The sequence below is a fragment of the Electrona antarctica genome (genome assembly GCF_951216825.1).
Source record: "Electrona antarctica genome assembly, chromosome: 14".
In the NCBI taxonomy this organism is placed as follows: Eukaryota; Metazoa; Chordata; class Actinopteri; order Myctophiformes; family Myctophidae; genus Electrona; species Electrona antarctica.
In genome coordinates this window covers 3,668,738-3,695,187 of record NC_136795.1, presented here as the reverse complement: position 1 = coordinate 3,695,187, position 26,450 = coordinate 3,668,738, and the positions used below count along the sequence as shown (strand labels likewise).

The following is a 26,450-nucleotide window of genomic DNA, read 5'->3' as shown; positions in this document are numbered from 1 at the left end:
ACATTTGGACGCGCGCACACACGCACGCACACGCACACACACACACACACACACAGTTAATATTGGCTTATGCCAGTTTAAATTAACATACAAATTAAGGAGAATCTTCAATTTAGTTTCTTTTTAATATAATCTTATTTACATTGAATTTTTTCATAAATGTTTAGTACATAGTAAGTTACAATACTCTTGCATCCATTACACAATAAATTCAGAACCTAGAAAATGGGAGATCGCAATGATACTGCAAAAACAGTCATTTTTCAACCTTACAGCGCATTCCCAAACGCGTTCCAATGCATTTATTCAACATTTAGGTTTTGATTTCATTCATTTCATTTCTCCGGAGGCTCGAGGACTGTCAAAGATATCTTTGTTCATTCACGGTGGTCTCCAGATGAAAATGCCTACAAGAGAAACCTTTAAGCCCGACCCAACCCTTGAGCCAACAGTCAAGAGGAACCTTTAAGCCCGACCTTTGACCCAACCCTTGAGCCAACAGTCAAGAGGAACCTTTAAGCCCGACCCAACCCTTGAGCCAACAGTCAAGAGGAACCTTTAAGCCCGACCCAACCCTTGGGCCAACAGTCAAGAGGAACCTTTAAGCCCGACCCAACCCTTGAGCCAACAGGAACCTTTAAGCCCGACCTTTGACCCAACCCTTGAGCCAACAGTCAAGAGGAACCTTTAAGCCCGACCCAACCCTTGAGCCAACAGTCAAGAGGAACCTTTAAGCCCGACCCAACCCTTGAGCCAACAGTCAAGAGGAACCTTTAAGCCCGACCTTTGACCCAACCCTTGAGCCAACAGTCAAGAGGAACCTTTAAGCCCAACCCAACCCTTGAGCCAACAGTCAAGAGGAACCTTTAAGCCCGACCCAACCCTTGAGCCAACAGTCAAGAGGAACCTTTAAGCCCGACCCAACCCTTGAGCCAACAGTCAAGAGGAACCTTTAAGCCCGACCCAACCCTTGAGCCAACAGTCAAGAGGTGAACGCAGTGGGAAGGAAATGACGGGGAGAGAACAAAAATTGAGAGAACCATCATAGGCACAAATAAAGGGGGAGATGGCGGATGGAGAAACATATAAAAAAAAAGTCTGGAGATTTTATTGCATATTTCACACTCTCTTATGTTTCATTTATACTCCGTCTTATGATGTCGCTTGCCAAAAAATAGAAGAGCTACAAGCTCTACAAGACAGTAGATCGGATACATTTGCTGCACAACTCCGTCATACGAAGAAGTATAAATCAGCCATTTCTCTCTCTTGCTCGCTCACACACACACTCACACACCCAGAGGAATTACAGCACCTCTGGGCTCATTTCATTCATCCATCCATCCATCCATCCATCCATTCAGCTCACATAGAACAATATGTTATATGAAGCTCTTGTCACTCTCAGGTTTGGGTTTGGGGAAGGGGGGGTAATTCACTTTCAGTTCAATTACTGTAATGTGGAAATTCTAAAACATACAATTCAACTTCAGACCCCCCAACAAGAAGAGTTTAACCAATTTCATTTTTTTAAGGTTGCTACAAAATCCCCTTCCTAAATTGGCTGAATTAAAAAACGAACGTGCTTCCTGCATTGAATTGAAAATGAATTGACCCTTGAAACCACGGTGGGGGGGGCATAACGATGAAGAGATTAGTGTGGGCTCTCCGTGGAGCATAATAGCAGCATGGTCAGTAATCACTTAGTAATAAATAATAATAAAATCAGACATTTAACGATCAATATCAGAGTGGATCAGAGTGGTTGCAGGTACAAACTGAAGAGGCAAAAAAAAGTTACAAAAAAAACAGGAACAGGCTCATTTGATCATTTTTACAAAGAATAACCAGGTGCCATGCGTAACACACGAACACACTCTCACACAGATGTAGAGATCAGTCTCACACTCTTGCTCTCTCACATGCACACATGTCTGCTCACACACGTTCCAATAAACAGTGGTTAAACACCAAGCATGAGTACAAGTCAATTAATCCGCTCGTCCGACAGAAAAGGCAATCAGTCGTCCGCCTTTTCCGCTCAGACAATCTGATTGGGAGTATCTCTGGCTCACGGGCTCGTGTGTGATTGGCTGATTCTGTCTGGAGATCGAGTGTTGATTGGAGTTTCATCAGAAAAAAGTCATTGTTGGTTGTTCTGAAGAATGACATCATAGCTTGTTAAAACTGAAGGATAAAAATGCTCTTCTTCAAAACATCTGGGAAAAAAAATCTAAAATACTTCTGTTTTTTATTCTTTTCTTTTCTCCTTTCTTTTGAGTTTTTTTATCTCTTGCTGGCCCTCCCCATATTAACGCCAAACAGTTTGGAGGTAAAGGAGGAGGCAAATGTGTTTTGTGTGTCTGTTTGTGTGTCTCTGTGTGTGTGTGTGTGCACGTCCTCTTCGGTTGTGTCTGGCCTCTGCTGCGTCTCAACCTTGTGTGTTTAAAAGGTCACAAAGTGGTGTGTAGGTGTGAGTGCGATTGAGAACGTGTCTGTCTGTCTGTCTGTCTGTCTGTGTGGATTGATCACTCCACAGCGAAGCCACAGGTCTCCTCCACCGTGTCTGTCTGTCTGTCTGTCTGTGTGGATTGATCACTCCACAGCGAAGCCACAGGTCTCCTCCACCGTGTCTGTCTGTCTGTCTGTGTGTGGATTGATCACTCCACAGCGAAGCCACAGGTCTCCTCCACCGTGTCTGTCTGTCTGTCTGTCTGTGTGTGTGGATTGATCACTCCACAGCGAAGCCACAGGTCTCCTCCACCGCCGTCAGCAGTTTCTCGTAGAGCTTCTCGTACGACTCGTATGGAGGGATGTCTATTCTGTTAAAACTGGAGAAATGACAAAGAAAGACAAACCTATTACTTGTTGGTATAAAACATTGGTTCTCAAACTGTTTCATGTCAAGGACCCCCCCAAAAGTGCCATTCGGCAGACCTCCCATTTGAAGACTTTTACGGCTCTAGCAGTGACTCTCAAACATTTTATTTTCAAGGACCCCCAGTTTGACTTGCATCGTTTCATGTTTGCGTTGGCAATTAATGTAAACGTATTTTTGTTCCCTGCATGCTTTCAAGATGGTTGATCGCATAGAATATAGATGCGAGCGTTCGTGCTCTTAATGCAGACATTTATTTTTATCCAAAAAACCTGTATGGATCAACAGCTGGTTTGCAGGTCTATGTCCCAATGCCCCGTCGATGATGTCATAATAGGGAAAGGCATCAGCCTTTTATAGCTCCACTTTTGGACAACTCCTTTTTGGCATTGCGGTAATCCTATTTTAGTTTCTTTAGTTTATTGATTATTTGCTCTGCTGTTCGAGTGAACCCAGCTTTCGCCAACTCTTCTACGGTCTACCGATGCCGAATATATAATTTGGCCTTTCTCTGGGTACTCTCAAACTTCTCCTGAAACTCAGGAGATGTCCATACGGACAACAAACACTCCGTTTCTTCATCAGACCATTGCACATTCTTTGAAGATAGATCAATTTTTTTTGCAGCATTCTTTTGCGTTTATCTGTTATGTTATGTTATGTTGCGTGTGTCTGCGTCCTCCCAAGTTCCAACCCACTGACAAGTTCCAACCCACTGACACACCCACTTATATCGTCTCGGTTCACAAAGCACTGCGTGCAATTACAAAGCTGCTGAACCACCGTTTTGTGGTTCACATTGGAAACGAACGTTTATGGTTCGGAACCAACTCATTTTCAGTGGAAACCCTCTGAACTGGTTCAATATTTAGCGGGAAGAAAGAACCGAACCGGTTCAACCCCGGTGGAAAAGGGGCCTCAGAGTTACAGTCCCATAAGTGTCCATTTGATTCCCAACTATCATTTAGCTGGGGACCCCCTAGAACTCCCTCAAGGACCCCAAAAATAAATAAACTAGTGAAAATAACAGATCTATATATGCTGCTCATAATGCATCATGATGCACTTAATGGAGGCCCGGGGGCCACATGGGGCCCCCACCATCACTTAATGGAGGCCCGGGGGCCACATGGGGCCCCCACCATCACTTAATGGAGGCCCGGGGGCCACATGGGGCCCCCACCATCACTTAATGGTGGCCCGGGGGCCACATGGGGCCCCCACCATCACTTAATGGTGGCCCGGGGGCCACATGGGGCCCCCACCATCACTTAATGGTGGCCCGGGGGCCACATGGGGCCCCCACCATCACTTAATGGTGGCCCGGGGGCCACATGGGGCCCCCACCATCACTTAATGGTGGCCCGGGGGCCACATGGGGCCCCCACCATCACTTAATGGTGGCCCGGGGGCCACATGGGGCCACCACCATCACTTAATGGAGGCCCGGGGGCCACATGGGGCCCCCACCATCACTTAATGGAGGCCCGGGGGCCACATGGGGCCCCCACCATCACCACCAAATGGTTAACCCATTTTGACCTGAGATCAGATTCTAAAAATGTCTTCTACATCCTGACAGTTTTCTGAAAAAGCTGTTTCTATGTCAGTCGTTCTTCGATTTAAAAAAAATAGCAGACCTACAAGCTCGTAGCGCGCCACCGAGTGATAGATAGTAGATCTGCTATTTTTCAATAGCTAAAGCACAACATAATGCTAACACTAAAAGGGGTTCCCGCCCAAAATTGGTTAATATCAGAATACTGATATATTATTGATTTCAGCCGTTACAATTCCAAACATGCAAACACGACCCGCTTTAATTAAATGCTTTTTTTATGTCTTTTATGTATTTGCATTTAGTTCATAAAGTTAACAAAACTATAATTAAAGGCATATGAAATTAATTAAAAATGTACATTTTCAGGATTTCAATTCAAATATAGCAAAAATAGCAGATATAGTTCTAGCAATGTTGTGTTTAATCTAGCTGTTTTTGCTACGACAGTAATATGCAATGTGGCCTTCTGGAGTGAGTGTGGAAATATAGTGGCCCTCTGGAGTGAGTGTGGAACTATAGTGGCCCTCTGGAGTGAGTGTGGAAATATAGTGGCCCTCTGGAGTGAGTGTGTGGCCCTCTGGAGTGAGTGTGGAACTATAGTGGCCCTCTGGAGTGAGTGTATAGTGGCCCTCTGGAGTGAGTGTGGAACTATAGTGGCCCTCTGGAGTGAGTGTGGAAATATAGTGGCCCTCTGGAGTGAGTGTGGAACTATAGTGGCCCTCTGGAGTGAGTGTGGAAATATAGTGGCCCTCTGGAGTGAGTGTGGAAATATAGTGGCCCTCTGGAGTGAGTGTGGAAATATAGTGGCCCTCTGGAGTGAGTGTGGAAATATAGTGGCCCTCTGGAGTGAGTGTGGAACTATAGTGGCCCTCTGGAGTGAGTGTGGAACTATAGTGGCCCTCTGGAGTGAGTGTGGAACTATAGTGGCCCTCTGGAGTGAGTGTGGAACTATATAGTGGCCCTCTGGAGTGAGTGTGGAAATATAGTGGCCCTCTGGAGTGAGTGTGGAAATATAGTGGCCCTCTGGAGTGAGTGTGGAACTATATAGTGGCCCTCTGGAGTGAGTGTGGAAATATAGTGGCCCTCTGGAGTGAGTGTGGAACTATAGTGGCATATAGTGGCCCTCTGGAGTGAGTGTGTAAATATAGTGGCCCTCTGGAGTGAGTGTGTAAATATAGTGGCCCTCTGGAGTGAGTGTGGAAATATAGTGGCCCTCTGGAGTGAGTGTGGAACTATAGTGGCCCTCTGGAGTGAGTGTGGAACTATAGTGGCCCTCTGGAGTGAGTGTGGAAATATAGTGGCCCTCTGGAGTGAGTGTGGAACTATATAGTGGCCCTCTGGAGTGAGTGTGGAACTATATAGTGGCCCTCTGGAGTGAGTGTGGAAATATAGTGGCCCTCTGGAGTGAGTGTGGAACTATATAGTGGCCCTCTGGAGTGAGTGTGGAACTATATAGTGGCCCTCTGGAGTGAGTGTGGAACTATAGTGGCCCTCTGGAGTGAGTGTGGAAATATAGTGGTCCTCTGGAGTGAGTGTGGAAATATATTGGCCCTCTGGAGTGAGTGTGGAAATATAGTGGCCCTCTGGAGTGAGTGTGGAAATATAGTGGCCCTCTGGAGTGAGTGTGGAAATATAGTGGCCCTCTGGAGTGAGTGTGGAACTATAGTGGCCCTCTGGAGTGAGTGTGGAAATATAGTGGCCCTCTGGAGTGAGTGTGGAAATATAGTGGCCCTCTGGAGTGAGTGTGGAACTATAGTGGCCCTCTGGAGTGAGTGTGGAACTATAGTGGCCCTCTGGAGTGAGTGTGGAACTATAGTGGCCCTCTGGAGTGAGTGTGGAACTATAGTGGCCCTCTGGAGTGAGTGTGGAACTATAGTGGCCCTCTGGAGTGAGTGTGGAACTATAGTGGCCCTCTGGAGTGAGTGTGGAACTATAGTGGCCCTCTGGAGTGAGTGTGGAAATATAGTGGCCTTCTGGAGTGAGTGTGGAACTATAGTGGCCCTCTGGAGTGAGTGTGGAACTATAGTGGCCCTCTGGAGTGAGTGTGGAACTATAGTGGCCCTCTGGAGTGAGTGTGGAACTATAGTGGCCCTCTGGAGTGAGTGTGGAAATATAGTGGCCCTCTGGAGTGAGTGTGGAAATATAGTGGCCCTCTGGAGTGAGTGTGGAACTATAGTGGCCCTCTGGAGTGAGTGTGGAAATATAGTGGCCCTCTGGAGTGAGTGTGGAAATATAGTGGCCCTCTGGAGTGAGTGTGGAACTATAGTGGCCCTCTGGAGTGAGTGTGGAAATATAGTGGCCCTCTGGAGTGAGTGTGGAACTATAGTGGCCCTCTGGAGTGAGTGTGGAACTATAGTGGCCCTCTGGAGTGAGTGTGGAACTATAGTGGCCCTCTGGAGTGAGTGTGGAACTATAGTGGCCCTCTGGAGTGAGTGTGGAACTATAGTGGCCCTCTGGAGTGAGTGTGGAACTATAGTGGCCCTCTGGAGTGAGTGTGGAACTATAGTGGCCCTCTGGAGTGAGTGTGGAACTATAGTGGCCCTCTGGAGTGAGTGTGGAACTATAGTGGCCCTCTGGAGTGAGTGTGGAACTATAGTGGCCCTCTGGAGTGAGTGTGGAAATATAGTGGCCCTCTGGAGTGAGTGTGGAAATATAGTGGCCCTCTGGAGTGAGTGTGGAACTATAGTGGCCCTCTGGAGTGAGTGTGGAACTATAGTGGCCCTCTGGAGTGAGTGTGGAACTATAGTGGCCCTCTGGAGTGAGTGTGGAACTATAGTGGCCCTCTGGAGTGAGTGTGGAACTATAGTGGCCCTCTGGAGTGAGTGTGGAAATATAGTGGCCCTCTGGAGTGAGTGTGGAACTATAGTGGCCCTCTGGAGTGAGTGTGGAAATATAGTGGCCCTCTGGAGTGAGTGTGGAAATATAGTGGCCCTCTGGAGTGAGTGTGGAACTATAGTGGCCCTCTGGAGTGAGTGTGGAACTATAGTGGCCCTCTGGAGTGAGTGTGGAAATATAGTGGCCCTCTGGAGTGAGTGTGGAACTGTAGTGGCCTTCTGGAGTGAGTGTGGAACTATAGTGGCCCTCTGGAGTGAGTGTGGAACTATAGTGGCCCTCTGGAGTGAGTGTGGAACTATAGTGGCCCTCTGGAGTGAGTGTGGAACTGTAGTGGCCTTCTGGAGTGAGTGTGGAACTGTAGTGGCCTTCTGGAGTGAGTGTGGAACTATAGTGGCCCTCTGGAGTGAGTGTGGAAATATAGTGGCCCTCTGGAGTGAGTGTGGAAATATAGTGGCCCTCTCCATCGTCAAAGTTGCCCACCTCTGATTTACACCATTGTACAACAAAGTATAATACAGGGTTAGGTAACTGAAGAGATTCGATTTTTTTGTGTCGATTAGTTGAAGAAAAATACTTGTTGATTATTCGATTATACGTATTCGATATATTTTTGGTTAATTGCCACAGTGTCTACTTGACACCAACTCCAACCGGAGAGGTTTACATTCATTTATCGTTGATGCACGTCCGTCCGTGTGTCTGTGTGTGTCTTTACCATGTGTGTGTGTGTGTGTGTGTGTGTGTGTCTTTACCATGTGTGTGCCTTGGGTAGGTTGTCTGTGTTGGCATCTATCAAATGGATGGTGAAGAGCCTTGGTCCTGCGGAACCTGTAGAACCTTACACATATACATTCTAGTTATCACGGTTCTATGAGGATACACCTGTAGAACCACACATATACATTCTAGTTATCACTGTTCTATGAGGATACACCTGTAGAACCTTACACATATACATTCTAGTTATCACTGTTCTATGAGGATACACCTGTAGAACCACTCACACATAGACATTCTAGTTATCACTGTTCTATGAGGATACACCTCTAGAACCTTACACATAGACATTCTAGTTATCACGGTTCTATGAGGATACACCTGTAGAACCTTACACATATACATTCTAGTTATCACGGTTCTATGAGGATACACCTGTAGAACCACTCACACATATACATTCTAGTTATCACGGTTCTATGAGGATACACCTGTAGAACCACACATATACATTCTAGTTATCACGGTTCTATGAGGATACACCTGTAGAACCTTACACATATACATTCTAGTTATCACGGTTCTATGAGGATACACCTCTAGCGCCGCACACACACAGTTAGCGCTGTGCTACCGTGATACACATTGTGCAACTTTACACAAACGTTCTAGTTTTCAATGTTCTACGAAAGCAGCGGTGTGCACAGATGGACACTAGGGGGTGCTAGAGCACCTGCCCTTTTCCCTCTAGACAGCAATGTGCCCTTTTGATTTATTTATTTGTGTACACTACAGTGTACAGTATGTGGACCATCGTGACATTGATCAATTCTTGATAAAAAGCTTACAATATATTATTTAGGCCCCAAAATCTATAAATCTCACACTATTAACCCATTTCGACCTGAGGATGATTCTACAAATGTCTTCCAAATGAAAAACCCATGTTTCTATGTCAGTCATTCTCAAACATGTTCATGTTAAGGACCCCAAAAATTATATGTAATTGGCCACCGACCCCCATCTCAAAATATGTTGTTCCAGGAACCCCCAGAAGCAAAGATTTGAGTTAAAAAAAAACGTTCGCTCTGAAAGAATACACATTCAAAGATTTGCACCACATTTTCAAGATTTTTCAAAAATGGCTAAAGTATAACATAATGCTAATAATAATAATAAACGGTACCCATTCTGGGCGGGAACCCCTTTTGGTGTTCTAAAGCATTATGTTACACTTTAGCTATTGAAAAATAGCAGATCTACAAGCTCATAGTGCGGCACCGAGTGCCGCGCTACGAGCTTGTAGATCTGCTATTTTTCAATAGCTAAAGTGCGGCACAAATCTTTGAATATATATTCTTTCAGAGCGAACGTTTTTAACTCAAATCTTTGCTTCTGAGGTGTCCCTGGAATTACATACATTTGTGGGGGTCCTTGACATGAAAATGTATGAGAACGACTGACAACATGGCAACATGGATTTTTCAAGAAAACTGTCCGGATTTAGAAGGCATTTGTAGAATCGTCCTCGGGTCAAAATGGGTTAAAAAACACCCCGTCCAGAATGGGTTAATCACCGAGACAGTGGTGTGTATGTAGGCTGCGTCGTCATGTCAGTGAGAGAATGGTGTGTATGTAGGCTGCGTCATCATGTCAGTGAGAGAATGGTGTGTATGTAGGCTGCGTCATCATGTCAGTGAGAGAATGGTGTGTATGTAGGCTGCGTCATCATGTCAGTGAGAGAATGGTGTGTATGTAGGCTGCGTCATCATGTCAGTGAGAGAATGGTGTGTATGTAGGCTGCGTCGTCATGTCAGTGAGAGAATGGTGTGTATGTAGGCTGCGTCATCATGTCAGTGAGAGAATGGTGTGTATGTAGGCTGCGTCATCATGTCAGTGAGAGAATGGTGTGTATGTAGGCTGCGTCATCATGTCAGTGAGAGAATGGTGTGTATGTAGGCTGCGTCGTCATGTCAGTGAGAGAATGGTGTGTATGTAGGCTGCGTCGTCATGTCAGTGAGAGAATGGTGTGTATGTAGGCTGCGTCATCATGTCAGTGAGAGAATGGTGTGTATGTAGGCTGCGTCATCATGTCAGTGAGAGAATGGTGTGTATGTAGGCTGCGTCATCATGTCAGTGAGAGAATGGTGTGTATGTAGGCTGCGTCGTCATGTCAGTGAGAGAATGGTGTGTATGTAGGCTGCGTCGTCATGTCAGTGAGAGAATGGTGTGTATGTAGGCTGCGTCATCATGTCAGTGAGAGAATGGTGTGTATGTAGGCTGCGTCATCATGTCAGTGAGAGAATGGTGTGTATGTAGGCTGCGTCGTCATGTCAGTGAGAGAATGGTGTGTATGTAGGCTGCGTCGTCATGTCAGTGAGAGAATGGTGTGTATGTAGGCTGCGTCGTCATGTCAGTGAGAGAATGGTGTGTATGTAGGCTGCGTCGTCATGTCAGTGAGAGAATGGTGTGTATGTAGGCTGCGTCATCATGTCAGTGAGAGAATGGTGTGTATGTAGGCTGCGTCGTCATGTCAGTGAGAGAATGGTGTGTATGTAGGCTGCGTCGTCATGTCAGTGAGAGAATGGTGTGTATGTAGGCTGCGTCGTCATGTCAGTGAGAGAATGGTGTGTATGTAGGCTGCGTCATCATGTCAGTGGTGTGTATGTAGGCTGCGTCGTCATGTCAGTGAGAGAATGGTGTGTATGTAGGCTGCGTCGTCATGTCAGTGAGAGAATGGTGTGTATGTAGGCTGCGTCATCATGTCAGTGGTGTGTATGTAGGCTGCGTCATCATGTCAGTGGTGTGTATGTAGGCTGCGTCATCATGTCAGTGGTGTGTATGTAGGCTGCGTCATCATGTCAGTGGTGTGTATGTAGGCTGCGTCATCATGTCAGTGGTGTGTATGTAGGCTGCGTCATCATGTCAGTGGTGTGTATGTAGGCTGCATCATCATGTCAGTGGTGTGTATGTAGGCTGCATCATCATGTCAGTGGTGTGTATGTAGGCTGCGTCATCATGTCAGTGGTGTGTATGTAGGCTGCGTCATCATGTCAGTGGTGTGTATGTAGGCTGCGTCATCATGTCAGTGGTGTGTATGTAGGCTGCGTCATCATGTCAGTGGTGTGTATGTAGGCTGCGTCATCATGTCAGTGGTGTGTATGTAGGCTGCATCATCATGTCAGTGGTGTGTATGTAGGCTGCGTCATCATGTCAGTGGTGTGTATGTAGGCTGCGTCATCATGTCAGTGGTGTGTATGTAGGCTGCATCATCATGTCAGTGGTGTGTATGTAGGCTGCGTCGTCATGGTGTGTATGTAGGCTGCATCATGTCAGTGAATGGTGTGTATGTAGGCTGCGTCATGTCAGTGGTGTGTATGTAGGCTGCGTCGTCATGGTGTGTATGTAGGCTGCATCATGTCAGTGAATGGTGTGTATGTAGGCTGCATCATGTCAGTGGTGTGTATGTAGGCTGCGTCATCATGTCAGTGGTGTGTATGTAGGCTGCGTCGTCATGGTGTGTATGTAGGCTGCATCATGTCAGTGAATGGTGTGTATGTAGGCTGCGTCATGTCAGTGGTGTGTATGTAGGCTGCATCATCATGTCAGTGGTGTGTATGTAGGCTGCGTCATGTCAGTGGTGTGTATGTAGGCTGCGTCGTCATGGTGTGTATGTAGGCTGCATCATGTCAGTGAATGGTGTGTATGTAGGCTGCGTCATGTCAGTGGTGTGTATGTAGGCTGCGTCGTCATGTCAGTGGTGTGTATGTAGGCTGCGTCGTCATGGTGTGTATGTAGGCTGCATCATGTCAGTGAATGGTGTGTATGTAGGCTGTGTCGTCATGTCAGTGGTGTGTATGTAGGCTGTGTCGTCATGTCAGTGGTGTGTATGTAGGCTGCGTCGTCATGTCAGTGGTGTGTATGTAGGCTGCGTCGTCATGTCAGTGGTGTGTATGTAGGCTGCGTCATGTCAGTGGTGTGTATGTAGGCTGCGTCGTCATGTCAGTGGTGTGTATGTAGGCTGCGTCGTCATGTCAGTGGTGTGTATGTAGGCTGCGTCATGTCAGTGGTGTGTATGTAGGCTGCGTCATGTCAGTGGTGTGTATGTAGGCTGCGTCGTCATGTCAGTGGTGTGTATATAGGCTGCGTCATCATGTCAGTGGTGTGTATGTAGGCTGTCATCATGTCAGTGGTGTGTATGTAGGCTGTCATCATGTCAGTGGTGTGTATGTAGGCTGCGTCGTCATGTCAGTGGTGTGTATGTAGGCTGCGTCATGTCAGTGGTGTGTATGTAGGCTGCATCATGTCAGTGGTGTGTATGTAGGCTGTCGTCATGTCAGTAGTGTGTATGTAGGCTGCGTCATGTCAGTGGTGTGTATGTAGGCTGCGTCATCATGTCAGTGGTGTGTATGTAGGCTGTCATCATGTCAGTGGTGTGTATGTAGGCTGTCGTCATGTCAGTGGTGTGTATGTAGGCTGCGTCGTCATGTCAGTGGTGTGTATGTAGGCTGCGTCATGTCAGTGGTGTGTATGTAGGCTGCGTCATGTCAGTGGTGTGTATGTAGGCTGCGTCGTCATGTCAGTGGTGTGTATGTAGGCTGCATCATCATGTCAGTAGTGTGTATGTAGGCTGCGTCATGTCAGTGGTGTGTATGTAGGCTGTCATCATGTCAGTAGTGTGTATGTAGGCTGCGTCATGTCAGTGGTGTGTATGTAGGCTGCGTCATGTCAGTGGTGTGTATGTAGGCTGCGTCATCATGTCAGTAGTGTGTATGTAGGCTGCGTCATGTCAGTGGTGTGTATGTAGGCTGCGTCATGTCAGTGGTGTGTATGTAGGCTGCGTCATGTCAGTGGTGTGTATGTAGGCTGCGTCGTCATGTCAGTGGTGTGTATGTAGGCTGCGTCATCATGTTAGTAGTGTGTATGTAGGCTGCGTCATGTCAGTGGTGTGTATGTAGGCTGTCATCATGTCAGTGGTGTGTATGTAGGCTGTCATCATGTCAGTGGTGTGTATGTAGGCTGTCATCATGTCAGTAGTGTGTATGTAGGCTGCGTCATGTCAGTGGTGTGTATGTAGGCTGCGTCATGTCAGTGGTGTGTATGTAGGCTGCGTCGTCATGTCAGTGGTGTGTATGTAGGCTGCGTCATCATGTTAGTAGTGTGTATGTAGGCTGCGTCATGTCAGTGGTGTGTATGTAGGCTGTCATCATGTCAGTGGTGTGTATGTAGGCTGTCATCATGTCAGTGGTGTGTATGTAGGCTGTCATCATGTCAGTAGTGTGTATGTAGGCTGCGTCATGTCAGTGGTGTGTATGTAGGCTGTCATCATGTCAGTGGTGTGTATGTAGGCTGTCATCATGTCAGTGGTGTGTATGTAGGCTGTCATCATGTCAGTAGTGTGTATGTAGGCTGCGTCATGTCAGTGGTGTGTATGTAGGCTGCGTCATCATGTCAGTGGTGTGTATGTAGGCTGTCATCATGTCAGTGGTGTGTATGTAGGCTGCGTCGTCATGTCAGTGGTGTGTATGTAGGCTGCATCATGTCAGTGGTGTGTATGTAGGCTGCGTCATGTCAGTGGTGTGTATGTAGGCTGCATCATGTCAGTGGTGTGTATGTAGGCTGTCATCATGTCAGTGGTGTGTATGTAGGCTGTCATCATGTCAGTGGTGTGTATGTAGGCTGCGTCATCATGTCAGTGGTGTGTATGTAGGCTGCGTCATGTCAGTGGTGTGTATGTAGGCTGCGTCATGTCAGTGGTGTGTATGTAGGCTGCGTCATGTCAGTGGTGTGTATGTAGGCTGCATCATCATGTCAGTGGTGTGTATGTAGGCTGCATCATGTCAGTGGTGTGTATGTAGGCTGCATCATGTCAGTGGTGTGTATGTAGGCTGCATCATGTCAGTGGTGTGTATGTAGGCTGCGTCGTCATGGTGTGTATGTAGGCTGCGTCATGTCAGTGGTGTGTATGTAGGCTGCGTCATGTCAGTGGTGTGTATGTAGGCTGCATCATCATGTCAGTGGTGTGTATGTAGGCTGCATCATGTCAGTGGTGTGTATGTAGGCTGCATCATGTCAGTGGTGTGTATGTAGGCTGCATCATGTCAGTGGTGTGTATGTAGGCTGCGTCGTCATGGTGTGTATGTAGGCTGCGTCATCATGTCAGTGGTGTGTATGTAGGCTGCGTCGTCATGGTGTGTATGTAGGCTGCGTCATCATGTCAGTGGTGTGTATGTAGGCTGCGTCGTCATGGTGTGTATGTAGGCTGTCGTCATGTCAGTGCGTGACCCACCCTGTAGTGCCTTGAAGCCCTGTAGAGGGACCCTGGTGGAGCCGGTGACAAACTGCAGCAGGCGTCCCCTCCTCTCCTCGCTGAAGGCCTCCACGGCCTGCCAGAACCACCGCACCACGTTGCTGTCACACGTGCAGTGTTTCAGCCGCGTGTTGGCCTTCCAGTCGGCCAGGTCGATCTTCCCCAGGCCCCCGATGATCAGCTGGAGGACGAGGGAGAAGGAGGAGTAGATCAGAGGTGGGCAACTTTGACGATGGCCAATATATTTCCACACTCACTCCAGAGGGCCACTATATTTCCACACTCACTCCAGAGGGCCAATATATTTCCACACTCACTCCAGAGGGCCACAATATTTCCACACTCACTCCAGAGGGCCAATATATTTCCACACTCACTCCAGAGGGCCACTATATTTCCACACTCACTCCAGAGGGCCACTATATTTCCACACTCACTCCAGAGGGCCAATATATTTCCACACTCACTCCAGAGGGCCACTATATTTCCACACTCACTCCAGAGGGCCAATATATTTCCACACTCACTCCAGAGGGCCACTATATTTCCACACTCACTCCAGAGGGCCACTATATTTCCACACTCACTCCAGAGGGCCACTATATTGCCACACTCACTCCAGAGGGCCACTATATTTCCACACTCACTCCAGAGGGCCAATATATTTCCACACTCACTCCAGAGGGCCACTATATTTCCACACTCACTCCAGAGGGCCACTATATTTCCACACTCACTCCAGAGGGCCAATATATTTCCACACTCACTCCAGAGGGCCACTATATTGCCACACTCACTCCAGAGGGCCACTATATTTCCACACTCACTCCAGAGGGCCAATATATTTCCACACTCACTCCAGAGGGCCACTATATTTCCACACTCACTCCAGAGGGCCACTATATTTCCACACTCACTCCAGAGGGCCAATATATTTCCACACTCACTCCAGAGGGCCAATATATTTCCACACTCACTCCAGAGGGCCAATATATTTCCACACTCACTCCAGAGGGCCACTATATTTCCACACTCACTCCAGAGGGTCAATATATTTCCACACTCACTCCAGAGGGCCAATATATTTCCACACTCACTCCAGAGGGCCAATATATTTCCACACTCACTCCAGAGGGCCAATATATTTCCACACTCACTCCAGAGGGCCACTATATTTCCACACTCACTCCAGAGGGCCAATATATTTCCACACTCACTCCAGAGGGCCAATATATTTCCACACTCACTCCAGAGGGCCAATATATTTCCACACTCACTCCAGAGGGCCAATATATTTCCACACTCACTCCAGAGGGCCACTACAGTTCCACACTCACTCCAGATGGTGAGCCTGTAGATCGGCTATTTTCAGCAAGTGTAAAAACAGTCATTACGACGGCATCAAGGCCCGCCAAAATACATTTTAGTCGACTAAATCAACTGTAAATTTAGTCGACTAAAATCTTATGATATTTAGTCGACTAAAACTAGACCAACACTAAAACATGCCAGGTGACTAAAATGTGACTGAAAATAAATGAAAACTATTGGGAGAGACTAATAGGACTAAAACTAAAACGTGCTGCCAAAAACACCACTGATCCGTCACAGGCAACACCGGCAGCGTTTTACCTCCAACTCTTTGTGGTCGAAGGGTTTGAGCAAGTGCTGTGGGATGAGTTCACTGAAGCCTTTCTGCAGCGCCAGGAACTGGGCCTCGATTCCACGCATAAACCGCCAGTTCACGTAAAGTCTGAGAGGAAATAAACATACATACATACATATGAGAGAAGCCAACCAAGATACATAAATAATAATGGCCCTAAAAATACTGAATAAATTAACCTATGTACAGATTATGTTAACCCATTTTGACATGAGATCAGATTCTAAAAATGTCTTCTACATCCTGACAGTTTTCTGAAAAAGCTATGTTTCTATGTCAGTCGTTCTTCGATTTTTCAAAAATAGCAGACCTACAAGTTCGTAGCGCGCCACTCGGTGGCGCGCTATGAGCTTGTAGATCTGCTATTTTTCAATAGCTAAAGTATAACATAATGCTTAGTTAAAACACCAAAACGGGTTCCCGTTAACATATGTACAGATTATGTTAAGATTCTTGCTCAAATGTGAATCTCGATTTTCCTCCACAATTCTCACACGATTTATTAAAAAGAAAAAACCTAAACAAAAACATAAGAGTTGACTAAGATGAACTGGACAGCCAAACTAGTGCTTTCACGGTTCTTCACAAATTACATATAATTCAGGGGGTCCTTGACATGAAATAGTGAGAACCACCGAAACAGAAAAAAATTGGTTTTTCTGAAAACTCATGATTTAGAAGACATTTGTTAGAATCAGTTCTCAGGTCTAAATGGGTTAAACATTTAGGGCTCCATTTTCGTCACCGCTAAACCCCTTATCCCTAAACGTCTTTGCCTTTTTTTTACTATTTTGCAAAACATTTTTGAATAGTTAAAATGGCCAGTCTACAAGCTCACAACGTGTCAATGTAGATTGGCTAGTTGAACTATTCAAAAATGTTTTTCAAAAAAGTAAAAAAAAAGGCAAAGAAGTTAGAAGACTTTTTTTTAGAATCGTCCTCAGGTCAAAATGGGATAAACACACATTATAGGATGACAACTTGCACTCAACAGCGCCCTCTGCTGGGGGCCTTTGAGATAGTAATACAGGCCCAGTAATCAGGACAAGATTCACACCTGTTCAGGATTAGGATTTAAGAGGATACAAAACAGAAATAAAAGTTTTACATAACTGGAAACGGGATTAAAAAAAACACACCGTGTTAACTGAGCGGTGCAACTATACGTACCGTACTGTATTACTGGTACTATTTGTACTGTATGGGTGAGAGAAGACAAACCCCCACTCAAGATTGGGAAAGCCCTCCTCCCTGGCCTCTGTGTGTGTGTGTGTGTGCGTGCGCGTGCGTGCGCGTGCGTGCGTGCGCGCGTGCGTGCGTGTGTGTGTCAATCAGGAGCAGTTGTTGACTTAAGCAGGAGGGTTGTAAGACATTTAGGCCTGACATCGAAATTTAAAAAAATGTCTTCTAAATCATGACAATTTTCTGAAATACCCTATGTTTCTATATCAGTGGTTCTCAATATTTCGTGTCAAGAACCCCCAGAATCAGAAGCTAGTGAGCTTGTAGATCTGCTATTTTTCAACAGCTAAAGCATAACATAATGCTTAAAACACCAAACAGGGTTCCCGCCCAAAATGGGTTAAAACTCACTAGGTGTCAATACTAGGTCAGAGACACACACACAGTCACAACAAAAATAATAATATTAATAACAGTTTCATTTATTCCCTGCTGTTTTAGTATTTTGCAATGGCAAAAACAGACTTTGCTGCAATTGCACTTTTTCCACTCCATTGCTTGTTAGTTACCTGACATATTCCTTTTTGTTCTCCTCAGTAACTGGGATGTTGCGTCCGTTGGGTTTCAGTTCGTGCTGAAGGAACTTGCCAAAGGCGCTGTGTTCCACGCAGAACGTGTGGTCTAGCACCGACGTGATGTCATTCTCTCTGCGCACGCACGCACGCACACACACACACACACACACACACACACACACACACACACACACACACACACACACACACACACACACACACACACACACACACACACACACACACACACACACACACACACACACACACACACACACACACACACACACACACACACACACACACACACACACACACACACACACACACACACACACACACACACACACACACACACACACACACACACACACACACACACACACACACACACACACACACACACACACACACACACACAGAGATGAGACTGTGGCACAGAGAGCATATTTCATATCATAACGACCACATTCTTTCAAACAACTACAGTACAGTTCCATAAAGGACACAATAGAGCGTCGCAGTCCCGCCCCCTCCCGGAGAGAGACCAGGGAAAGAGTTCCCCGTTCATTTTCCTCATAGACTTTTCAAAAAGTATTTATTTAAAGACGTTTACGCCGTGGACAAAGCCAACTCGAGTTGTGACACATCATGACAATAAACACAATGTTTTGAGCCAAACAAATAATTAGAAAGCAGGATAAAAAAAAAACACTTTTGTTGTTTTTCTTCTTTGTAATTATTTGTTTGGTCCAAAATATTGTGTTTGTCGTCATGATTTGTCACGACTCGGCTTGGCTTCGTATGACGCTTAAAAGGTTATTTAAATAAATACTTTTTGAAATGTCTATGGGGGAAAAATGCATTGGGAATTATTTCCTGGGCCTGGCGTCGTCATGAAAGGGGGCGGGGCCTGGCGTCGTCATGAAAGGGTGGCGGGACTGCGACGCTCTATAGAGCCATAACGTTATAATTCAGGATCAGGATGTACTCCTTACACATGTGCACATGTGTGTGTATATGTATTGTATTAGAGTGCATGTGATGCGTCTTGGTAGAAGTACTGAAGTACTGTCTTCTAGAACTGTGTGTGTGCTGCTCTGATCTGATGTTTCAACAGCTAAAGTTTAAATTAAATAATGTTTTAAAGTGGTTCAAAGCTATACCAGGTGAACACAGATGCCGTGTATGTATTTGCGTGCGTGTGTTCTTTTCTCACAGGATCCAGACGAGGCTCTTGTGCAGTTCGGGGTCGGTGGTCTCCAGGTCGTTGAGCGTGATGGGCTTCCCGAGCAGCTGTTTGTAGAAGGGCAGCGTGAAGCTCCCGTTGATGTAGTGGCCGTGGAACACGGCCAGGCCCATGACGCGACCCACAAAGTGGAAGTACGACAGGTGGTCCTGAAAGACAGTCAGGGGAGATAGATTTAACCCATGAGGATGATTCTAAATCCTGAAAATGTTTCTATATCAGTTGTTTTCAAACTATTTCATGTCAAGGACATGATTTAGATTTGAGTTAAAAAATGTTCGCTCTGAAAGAATATATATTCAAAGATTTGTGCCACATTTTCCCGATTAAAAAAAAAGGCAGATCTACAAGCCCATAGCGCGGCACTCGGTGCCGCGCTATGAGCTTGTAGATCTGCTATTTTTCAATAGCTAAAAGTATAACAAAATGTATCCTAATAAGGGTCTATCATGCATCGATAAATATGTCTTAACATATTTATTTTCTAGTGCGAGTGTCTGTATCTGTTTTTGTGCGTGCGTCAGTGTGCGTGCGTGCGTGCGTGCGTGTGCGTGCGTGCGTCAGTGTGCACTCACAGGGTTGATGGAGGAGTCAGGGTTGATCTGTAGTGTGTAGATGTTGTCAGTGGAATACTGGAACAGGCCGTAGTAAGGGTTCAGCATCTCGTGACACAGCAGGTACAGCCATTCCCTAAAAGTAAGGGTTCAACATCTAAAGTAAGGGTTCAACATCTCGTGACACAGCAGGTACAGCCATTCCCTAAAAGTAACACAACATCTCGTGACACAGCAGGTACAGCCATTCCCTAGAAGCCACCATCAGGGTGGAGAGTCGGAAGCTTTTATTTAGCAGCATTTGCATTTGTCATGCAACATGCAGTAAGACACAAATAGTATTGGATAAACGGTAAACGCAGTATTGTAATTCTGCCCCCAATAAGAGCCCCATTCCTGTTCTAATAGTATCGTGTACCATTTAGCAAACAGAATGGACTTCACAGCAACATGTACCACGAAATTAAATGTGACAAAAATCGCAGGTGAGACAAAAACCTGCACACAGATCATTTTTTATAATACTTTTGTTTCCGTCTTTGCAGTAAACCTGTGTATGTATAGTCATTCTGACAGAGTAAAGGTTTGTGGTTAATACAGAATATTAACGAGGTACCAACAGCATCCAATTTAACAAGGCAGACCAGTGAAGTAAGGAGATTTGTCTGCGAGGAGATTTGTCTGCGCTTGGCATTAAGGGCAGAATCACACTGAGTGCGTTTGATTCAAACTGTTGCCTGATCCCTGCTGGTCATGATTCACATTGGCCTGGATTCTTCCGTACCCGAGTACACTTCATTCAACGGTATTAAATGCTTTCTCATTGCATCGATCCGGATCCGAGAACACTTCAACCGGTCCCGGGACTACCTCCATGCAGTCCCGGGACTACCTCCATGCGGTCCCGGGACTACCTCCATGCGGTCCCGGGACTACCTCCATGCGGTCCCGGGACTACCTCCATGCGGTCCCGGGACTACCTCCATGCGGTCCCGGGACTACCTCCATGCGGTCCCGGGACTACCTCCATGCGGTCCCGGGACTACCTCCATGCGGTCCTGGGACTACCTCCATGCGGAACGGGAACGGTTGGGTGATCCGCTCTGGGGAACTGTGCGCAGCATTCACACTAACCACATCATCTGCCAAGTGGTCCCCAGTGCGCACCCGGGACCATAGTGTGAATCTGCCCTAATACTCTTATCTAGCAACAAGGACGGACACATGGCTTCACTGAACATATATTTATAACTCTCTAAGGGGGGATTCACACTATGGTCCCGGATGCGCACTCGGGAACACTTGGCAATTTGGCATGATGTTGTGGTAGTGTTTGTGAATGCTGCGTACCGTTCCTGGGAGCGGATCACCCAACCGTTCCCGGGACCGATTGAAGTGTACTCGGATACGGATCGCTGCAATGTGAAAGCATTGAATGAAGTGTACTCGCGTGCGGAAGAATCAAGGCCAATGTGTATCATGACTAGCGGGGACCAGGCAACCGTATTTGTAAATCCCCCTAGGATTTCTGCAATGTTGGCACGGTGTGGGAAACAAATCCGTTCCAATATTCTTTTACAGAAATACATTAGTAAAAGTCCAGGGCTGTGAAGAGAGAGAGGTGTTCAGGGAGGTTAAGAGTGACTACCTGGCCACACCACCGTAGTCCAGACCCTCCTCTCCTCGGAATTTCACCATCAGACGTTTCTTCAGGTCTTTTGGCCGCATCTTCATGATCTGACGGTATGACTCCTAAGTACACACACACACACACACACACACACACACACACACACACACACACACACACACACACACACACACACACACACACACACACACACACACACACACACACACACACACACACACACACACACACACACACACACACACACACACACACACACACACACACACACACACACACACACACAGTATGTAGCAGGCATGGCTATGGCCGCTGCGATCAGCAGGCAGTCTCTGTAGACAGCTGTGTGTCGTGACAAGTGTATGACTCAGAGGCAGTATTGTTCTCTCTCTGTGAGAGTATACAAGGAGGAAGTACCCCATGTTCCTGAATTATTCAACCACAGAGTGACTGGAAATCTGTGTGAGTTTGTATGAGTTTGCACACTGCACAGGCACACATGCATGCACGCACGAGTGTCTTCATCATTTGGTTTATTTCATTTTTCATTTTGGGGTCCATCTTGCACCACCCTTATCCCTAAACTAATTTGCCATTTTTTACCATTTTGAAAAACATTTTCAAATAGTTCAACTAGCCAATCTACATCGAGACATTGTGAGCTTGTAGATCGGCTATTTGAACTATTTCAAAAAGTTTTTTTTTTAAATAGTAAAAAAAATTGCAAAATTAGTTTAGGGATAAGGGTTAAGGGGTGGCGCAAGACATAGACCTACATCTCTGCTGTCGGGAAGAAACGTCAATATGTTCATTTTCCAGGAAATAAAAAATGTAAAAATGTAAAAGGTGGACAGTTTGAGGGTCCAATGGAGTTGAGGTTTTGTTCCGAAGAGCTTTTTTTCCCTTCTCCATTGGTTCAATAGTATTTATACCAACATGAAGACATAAAGGGGGTTCAATAGCACTGATTTATGCAAAAAAACTAAACTCAAAAACAGTTAGGCGCCTTCCTCGCGACAGCAACAAATATACATTTTGCTTTGTGAGTCAAGTGCCTGGAGGGTAGTAGTGTGGCTGTGCGTGCGCTAGGGCATTCACTTCTAGTCATTTTTACTAGTTGACTAGTTGCCTAGTTTACTAGTCGACTAGTTGTTTAAATACATATTATGTAAAACAAAATATATAGAAACGTCAATATGTTCATTTTCCAGGAAATAAAAAATTTAAAAATGTAAAAGGTGGACAGTTTGAGGGTCCAATGGAGTTGAGGTTTTGTTCCGAAGAGCTTTTTTTCCCTTCTCCATTGGTTCAATAGTATTTATACCAACATGAAGACATAAAGGGGGTTCAATAGCACTGATTTATGCAAAAAAACTAAACTCAAAAACAGTTAGGCGCCTTCCTCGCGACAGCAACAAATATACATTTTGCTTTGTGAGTCAAGTGCCTGGAGGGTAGTAGTGTGGCTGTGCGTGCGCTAGGGCATTCACTTCTAGTCATTTTTACTAGTTGACTAGTTGCCTAGTTTACTAGTCGACTAGTTGTTTAAATACATATTATGTAAAACAAAATATATAGATAAAAAAATAAAAAAATTATGCATTTAAAAACTGTGTACAGTACTGTGAGTATAACTATAATATACCTGATCTTGAGGCCTACAAAATAGAAGAAAAAAAAACCAAAAAATAAATAAAACCATTTTATTTTATTTTAACTAGTACCAACAAGGTCGACTAGTGGATTTACTAGTCGACTAGTTGCTTAATGCCCTAGCGTGCACACACACATATTATTTGTGCGTGCGTTGAGCGTGCGTATCGTGCGGTCGTACCTCAAAGATCTCCTCGCGGGACACCTCGATGCGACAGTGTCCCGCCTGCGGCTGCTGCAGCGACAGCTCGTGGCGGAGCAGCTTCAGCTTGTGGACCAGGTCTCGCTCGTAGCGCACCGCCTGCTCCCCCCCCTCGCCGCTCCCGACGACTCCCCCGCCGCCTCCCTCCTCACCCCCCACCTCCATCTGAGGAGCCTGGGAGGAATCCTTGGCCTGGGAGTGTTGGCTGGATGGGGGGGGGGGGGGGGGGGGGAATGGGGAAGAAGAGAGAAGAGACAAGAGAGAGAGACGAGATGAGGAATAAAAATCACACCTGTGTCGTCATACATCGTTCAATAAAAGAATCACTCCCGTGTGAACTGAGTGGTGTAAGGTCTTATATAGACTGATCAACTGTGGTCTGACGTAATGTCTGACGTAATGAAATCACACCCGTGTGAACTGGGTGACCATAGCAACCATGCTCATTTTTTGGTACGAACAGACAGACAGACAAACAGACACGTAAACTAACAAAGCCAGTTGTTGGAGTGGTTTACACCACTCAAAAATAATGAATATACTTCTTCATGAATTAATTTGTCAACTTATGTTATTATCTTTTAACCATGATGCAATGTTTGAAAAAAAAAAATCATCTTTTAAAGTTGAATAATTTATACACGGCTCAGCTGCTGATTAGGCTGCTATTGAAATAAAAAGACAAATAAAATCGAAAATAAATTAAAGCTACCCATAGATTTGATTAAAGAATAGCTACACATGTGAAATTATTTGGCAACTAATTGAATAATCGATTCGATTACGCTTAATTGTTAAAATTGTAAAAAATAGAACGCACAGGATCTGCTAGTATATTTAACTCTGTGCGTGCGTGCGTGCGTGCGTGCGTGCGTGCGTGTATACCTGATGATGGTGTGTAGGCGGGGATCTGTAAACTGCGTGGTTCGGTTGTTGTGGTCCACAAAGTAGATCCGTCCAGAAACGGTGCTTCGGACCTCCCAGCCGACGGGCAACGGACCCAACTCCTCACAGCTCACGCTGGTCAGGTCCCTGAAACCATCACAACAGAGACAATTGAGCAAAATACCAATAACCCATTTTGACCTGGGGGAACGATTCTACTAATGTCTTCTAAATCTTCACAGTTTTCTGAAAAACCTCATGTTTCTATGTCAGTGGTTCTCAAACATTTTCATGTCAAGGACCCCCAAGATTATTATGTATTTGGCCGCCGACCCCCATCTGAAAATATGTTGTTCCAGTGGGATCCCCCCAGAAGCAAAGATTTGAGTTAAAAACTTTGGCTCTGAAAGAATATATATTCAAAGATCTGCGCCACATTTTCACGATTTTTAAAAAATAGCAGACCTACAAGCTTTCGTCGACTAGCTCGTAGCGTGGCACCGAGTGCCGCGCTACGAGCTAGTTGACGAAAACGAGCTAGTCGACGAAAACAACGAGCTAGTCGACGAAAACAACAATGGTGTTCAGTCCACAGCAGGGACATGCAGAGTGTTAGAGAGGAAGAGCTGAAATCCCGTAACGTAAGAGGGCACTTTTGGACACACATGTCTGTGTGTGCACGTCCCTGGTCCACAGTTAAGGAGATGGTGATGTGATGCAGCTCCGTGATTGGAGGTCTTTTTTTTGGGAATAATTTTGCTGGCCTTGGTACTTTTTTCCATTTACACATTTAATTTCAGTTTCATTTCTTTTCATGGTCAGGGACGGACGGTGCACATTCATCAGAAGTAATCACCATTAAATGTGCCAGTGGTTATTCAAACGTAACCTCTGAAAGGATGTATGATTGGTATTGAAAACTCCACAGAGAAAAAGGTGCCAGTCTGGGCTCAAACCCTTTGTGTTTTAAGCATTATGTCATACTTTAGCTATTGAAAAATAGCAGACCTACAAGCTCGTTTGTAGGTCTGCTATTTTTGAACAAAAAAGAGGGAGAGGGGGAGAGAGCGATAGAAAAACACGGTGACTTTCGCATCTAATCAACTTCGAGTGAAGCACGGACCCACTGTGTACCATTTAGACCTGAGGCTGATTCTTAAAAAATGTCTTCTAAATCCTAACAGTTTTCTGAAAAACCTATGTTTCTATGTCAGTGGTGCTCAACCTTTTTCACGTCAAGGAGGCCCAGAATTATCTGTATTTGGCCGCCGACCCCCATCTGAAAATATGTAGTTCCAGGGACCCGCCCCCAGAAGCAAAGATTTGAGTTAAAAATGTTCGCCCTGAAAGAATATATATTCAAAGATATGCACCACATTTTCACGATTTTGTAAAAAATAGCAGATCTACAAGCTCGTAGCGTTGCACTCTGTGCCTTTAACCCTCAGAGACAGCTGTTTTGGAACAATATTCACAAATCACTGTGTTCAGTATTTAATACTCCAATACCTTTTAACTTCACAACCTTGTACCTGGGCCACATTGAATGTCTTAACCAGACGAGAGACACAAAGCTACTGCAGGTGCTCTTGGCAGCCAGCAAAAAGTCAATAACAAGAAGATGGCTAACCCCAATCACACCCACAATGGACGGTTGGCACGGAATAGTCCTGGATATTTTCAAAATGGAAAAATTAACATACATCCTAAGAACTAGACTAGACAATTTCTGCCAAATTTGGAACAACTGGATAGTACACATTGCCCCTCTGAGAGCTGACTTTGTGTGATCTCACTGGTCCTAATAGCCTGCTTTATGATCTTTGTAGCCCTTCCTCTTCTCATGGTCGAAGTCCAAAGCTGTTTTGTTTTTGTTCCCCTCAGCAATATTGTAAATACTTTCGTTTCTTGGTTGTTGTTTTTTTTGTCTTTGTCTTTTTTTTTGTCTGCCCACTCTTTCTTCTTTTTCTCCTTCTGAAATGTACACTCTGAAGCGATATTGCCCTTTGCCCCTGTTAAGTGTTGACTTGATGCCATATGTAGTCCTGAAGAAAGCAAGGATGTTACAGAGACACTGGAGATGGAGTCACTTGGAGGGGGGAGGGAGGGAAGAGGGGTACATGCTAATGTACCATGAGTCTTCAGGAACCAGTGGGGTGACCTGCTGCTAATGTACCATGCCGCAAGTATGCTACTTTACGCCTTCTTGGAAATGTGGACTATTATAATAGACTATAAATAATGAGGAAATAAGGTCATGTTTTGTTTTGTCCAAATGGGGAATCTTTTGTCATCATCATCATTTTTAGACAGCGGTTGAGATCATGTTTTTCACAACGCCACGCCAGACTTCCCGGTCCTTCATTGCCACCCCCAGTTCCTGCTTACTGATGCATGTGTCCCTAGCGATAACATCAGGGTAGGACAGTTTTCTACCTCTGGTCTGCTTTGAGGCAGGACTCCAGAGAAGAAGGGAAGATATAACCGCATTGTCAGCTCTGTAGCAGTGGCCGGCAAACTGTGTTCTTCTGG

At 45.6% G+C, this 26,450-nt stretch overlaps 1 protein-coding gene across 2 annotated transcripts in view; it reads right to left on the bottom strand.

Moving 5' to 3' along the window:
- Positions 1–1,074: 1,074 nt before the first annotated feature.
- smurf1 (SMAD specific E3 ubiquitin protein ligase 1) overlaps positions 1,075–26,450 on the bottom strand; it is a 55,748-nt gene continuing 30,372 nt past the window's right edge. Inside the window, exons 9-18 of one of the 2 annotated variants that reach the window (XM_079520655.1) lie at positions 23,919–24,065; positions 23,013–23,238; positions 21,176–21,279; positions 19,549–19,663; positions 18,944–19,122; positions 17,719–17,856; positions 15,934–16,054; positions 14,281–14,482; positions 8,027–8,111; positions 1,075–2,831 (exon numbers count right to left, since the gene is read on the bottom strand). In XM_079520655.1, the coding sequence (XP_079376781.1) occupies positions 2,732–2,831; positions 8,027–8,111; positions 14,281–14,482; positions 15,934–16,054; positions 17,719–17,856; positions 18,944–19,122; positions 19,549–19,663; positions 21,176–21,279; positions 23,013–23,238; positions 23,919–24,065 (1,417 nt within the window). In that variant the 3' untranslated portion in view covers positions 1,075–2,731. The remainder of the gene's footprint in view (positions 2,832–8,026; positions 8,112–14,280; positions 14,483–15,933; positions 16,055–17,718; positions 17,857–18,943; positions 19,123–19,548; positions 19,664–21,175; positions 21,280–23,012; positions 23,239–23,918; positions 24,066–26,450) is intronic. The other variant, XM_079520656.1, reaches the window with a different exon arrangement.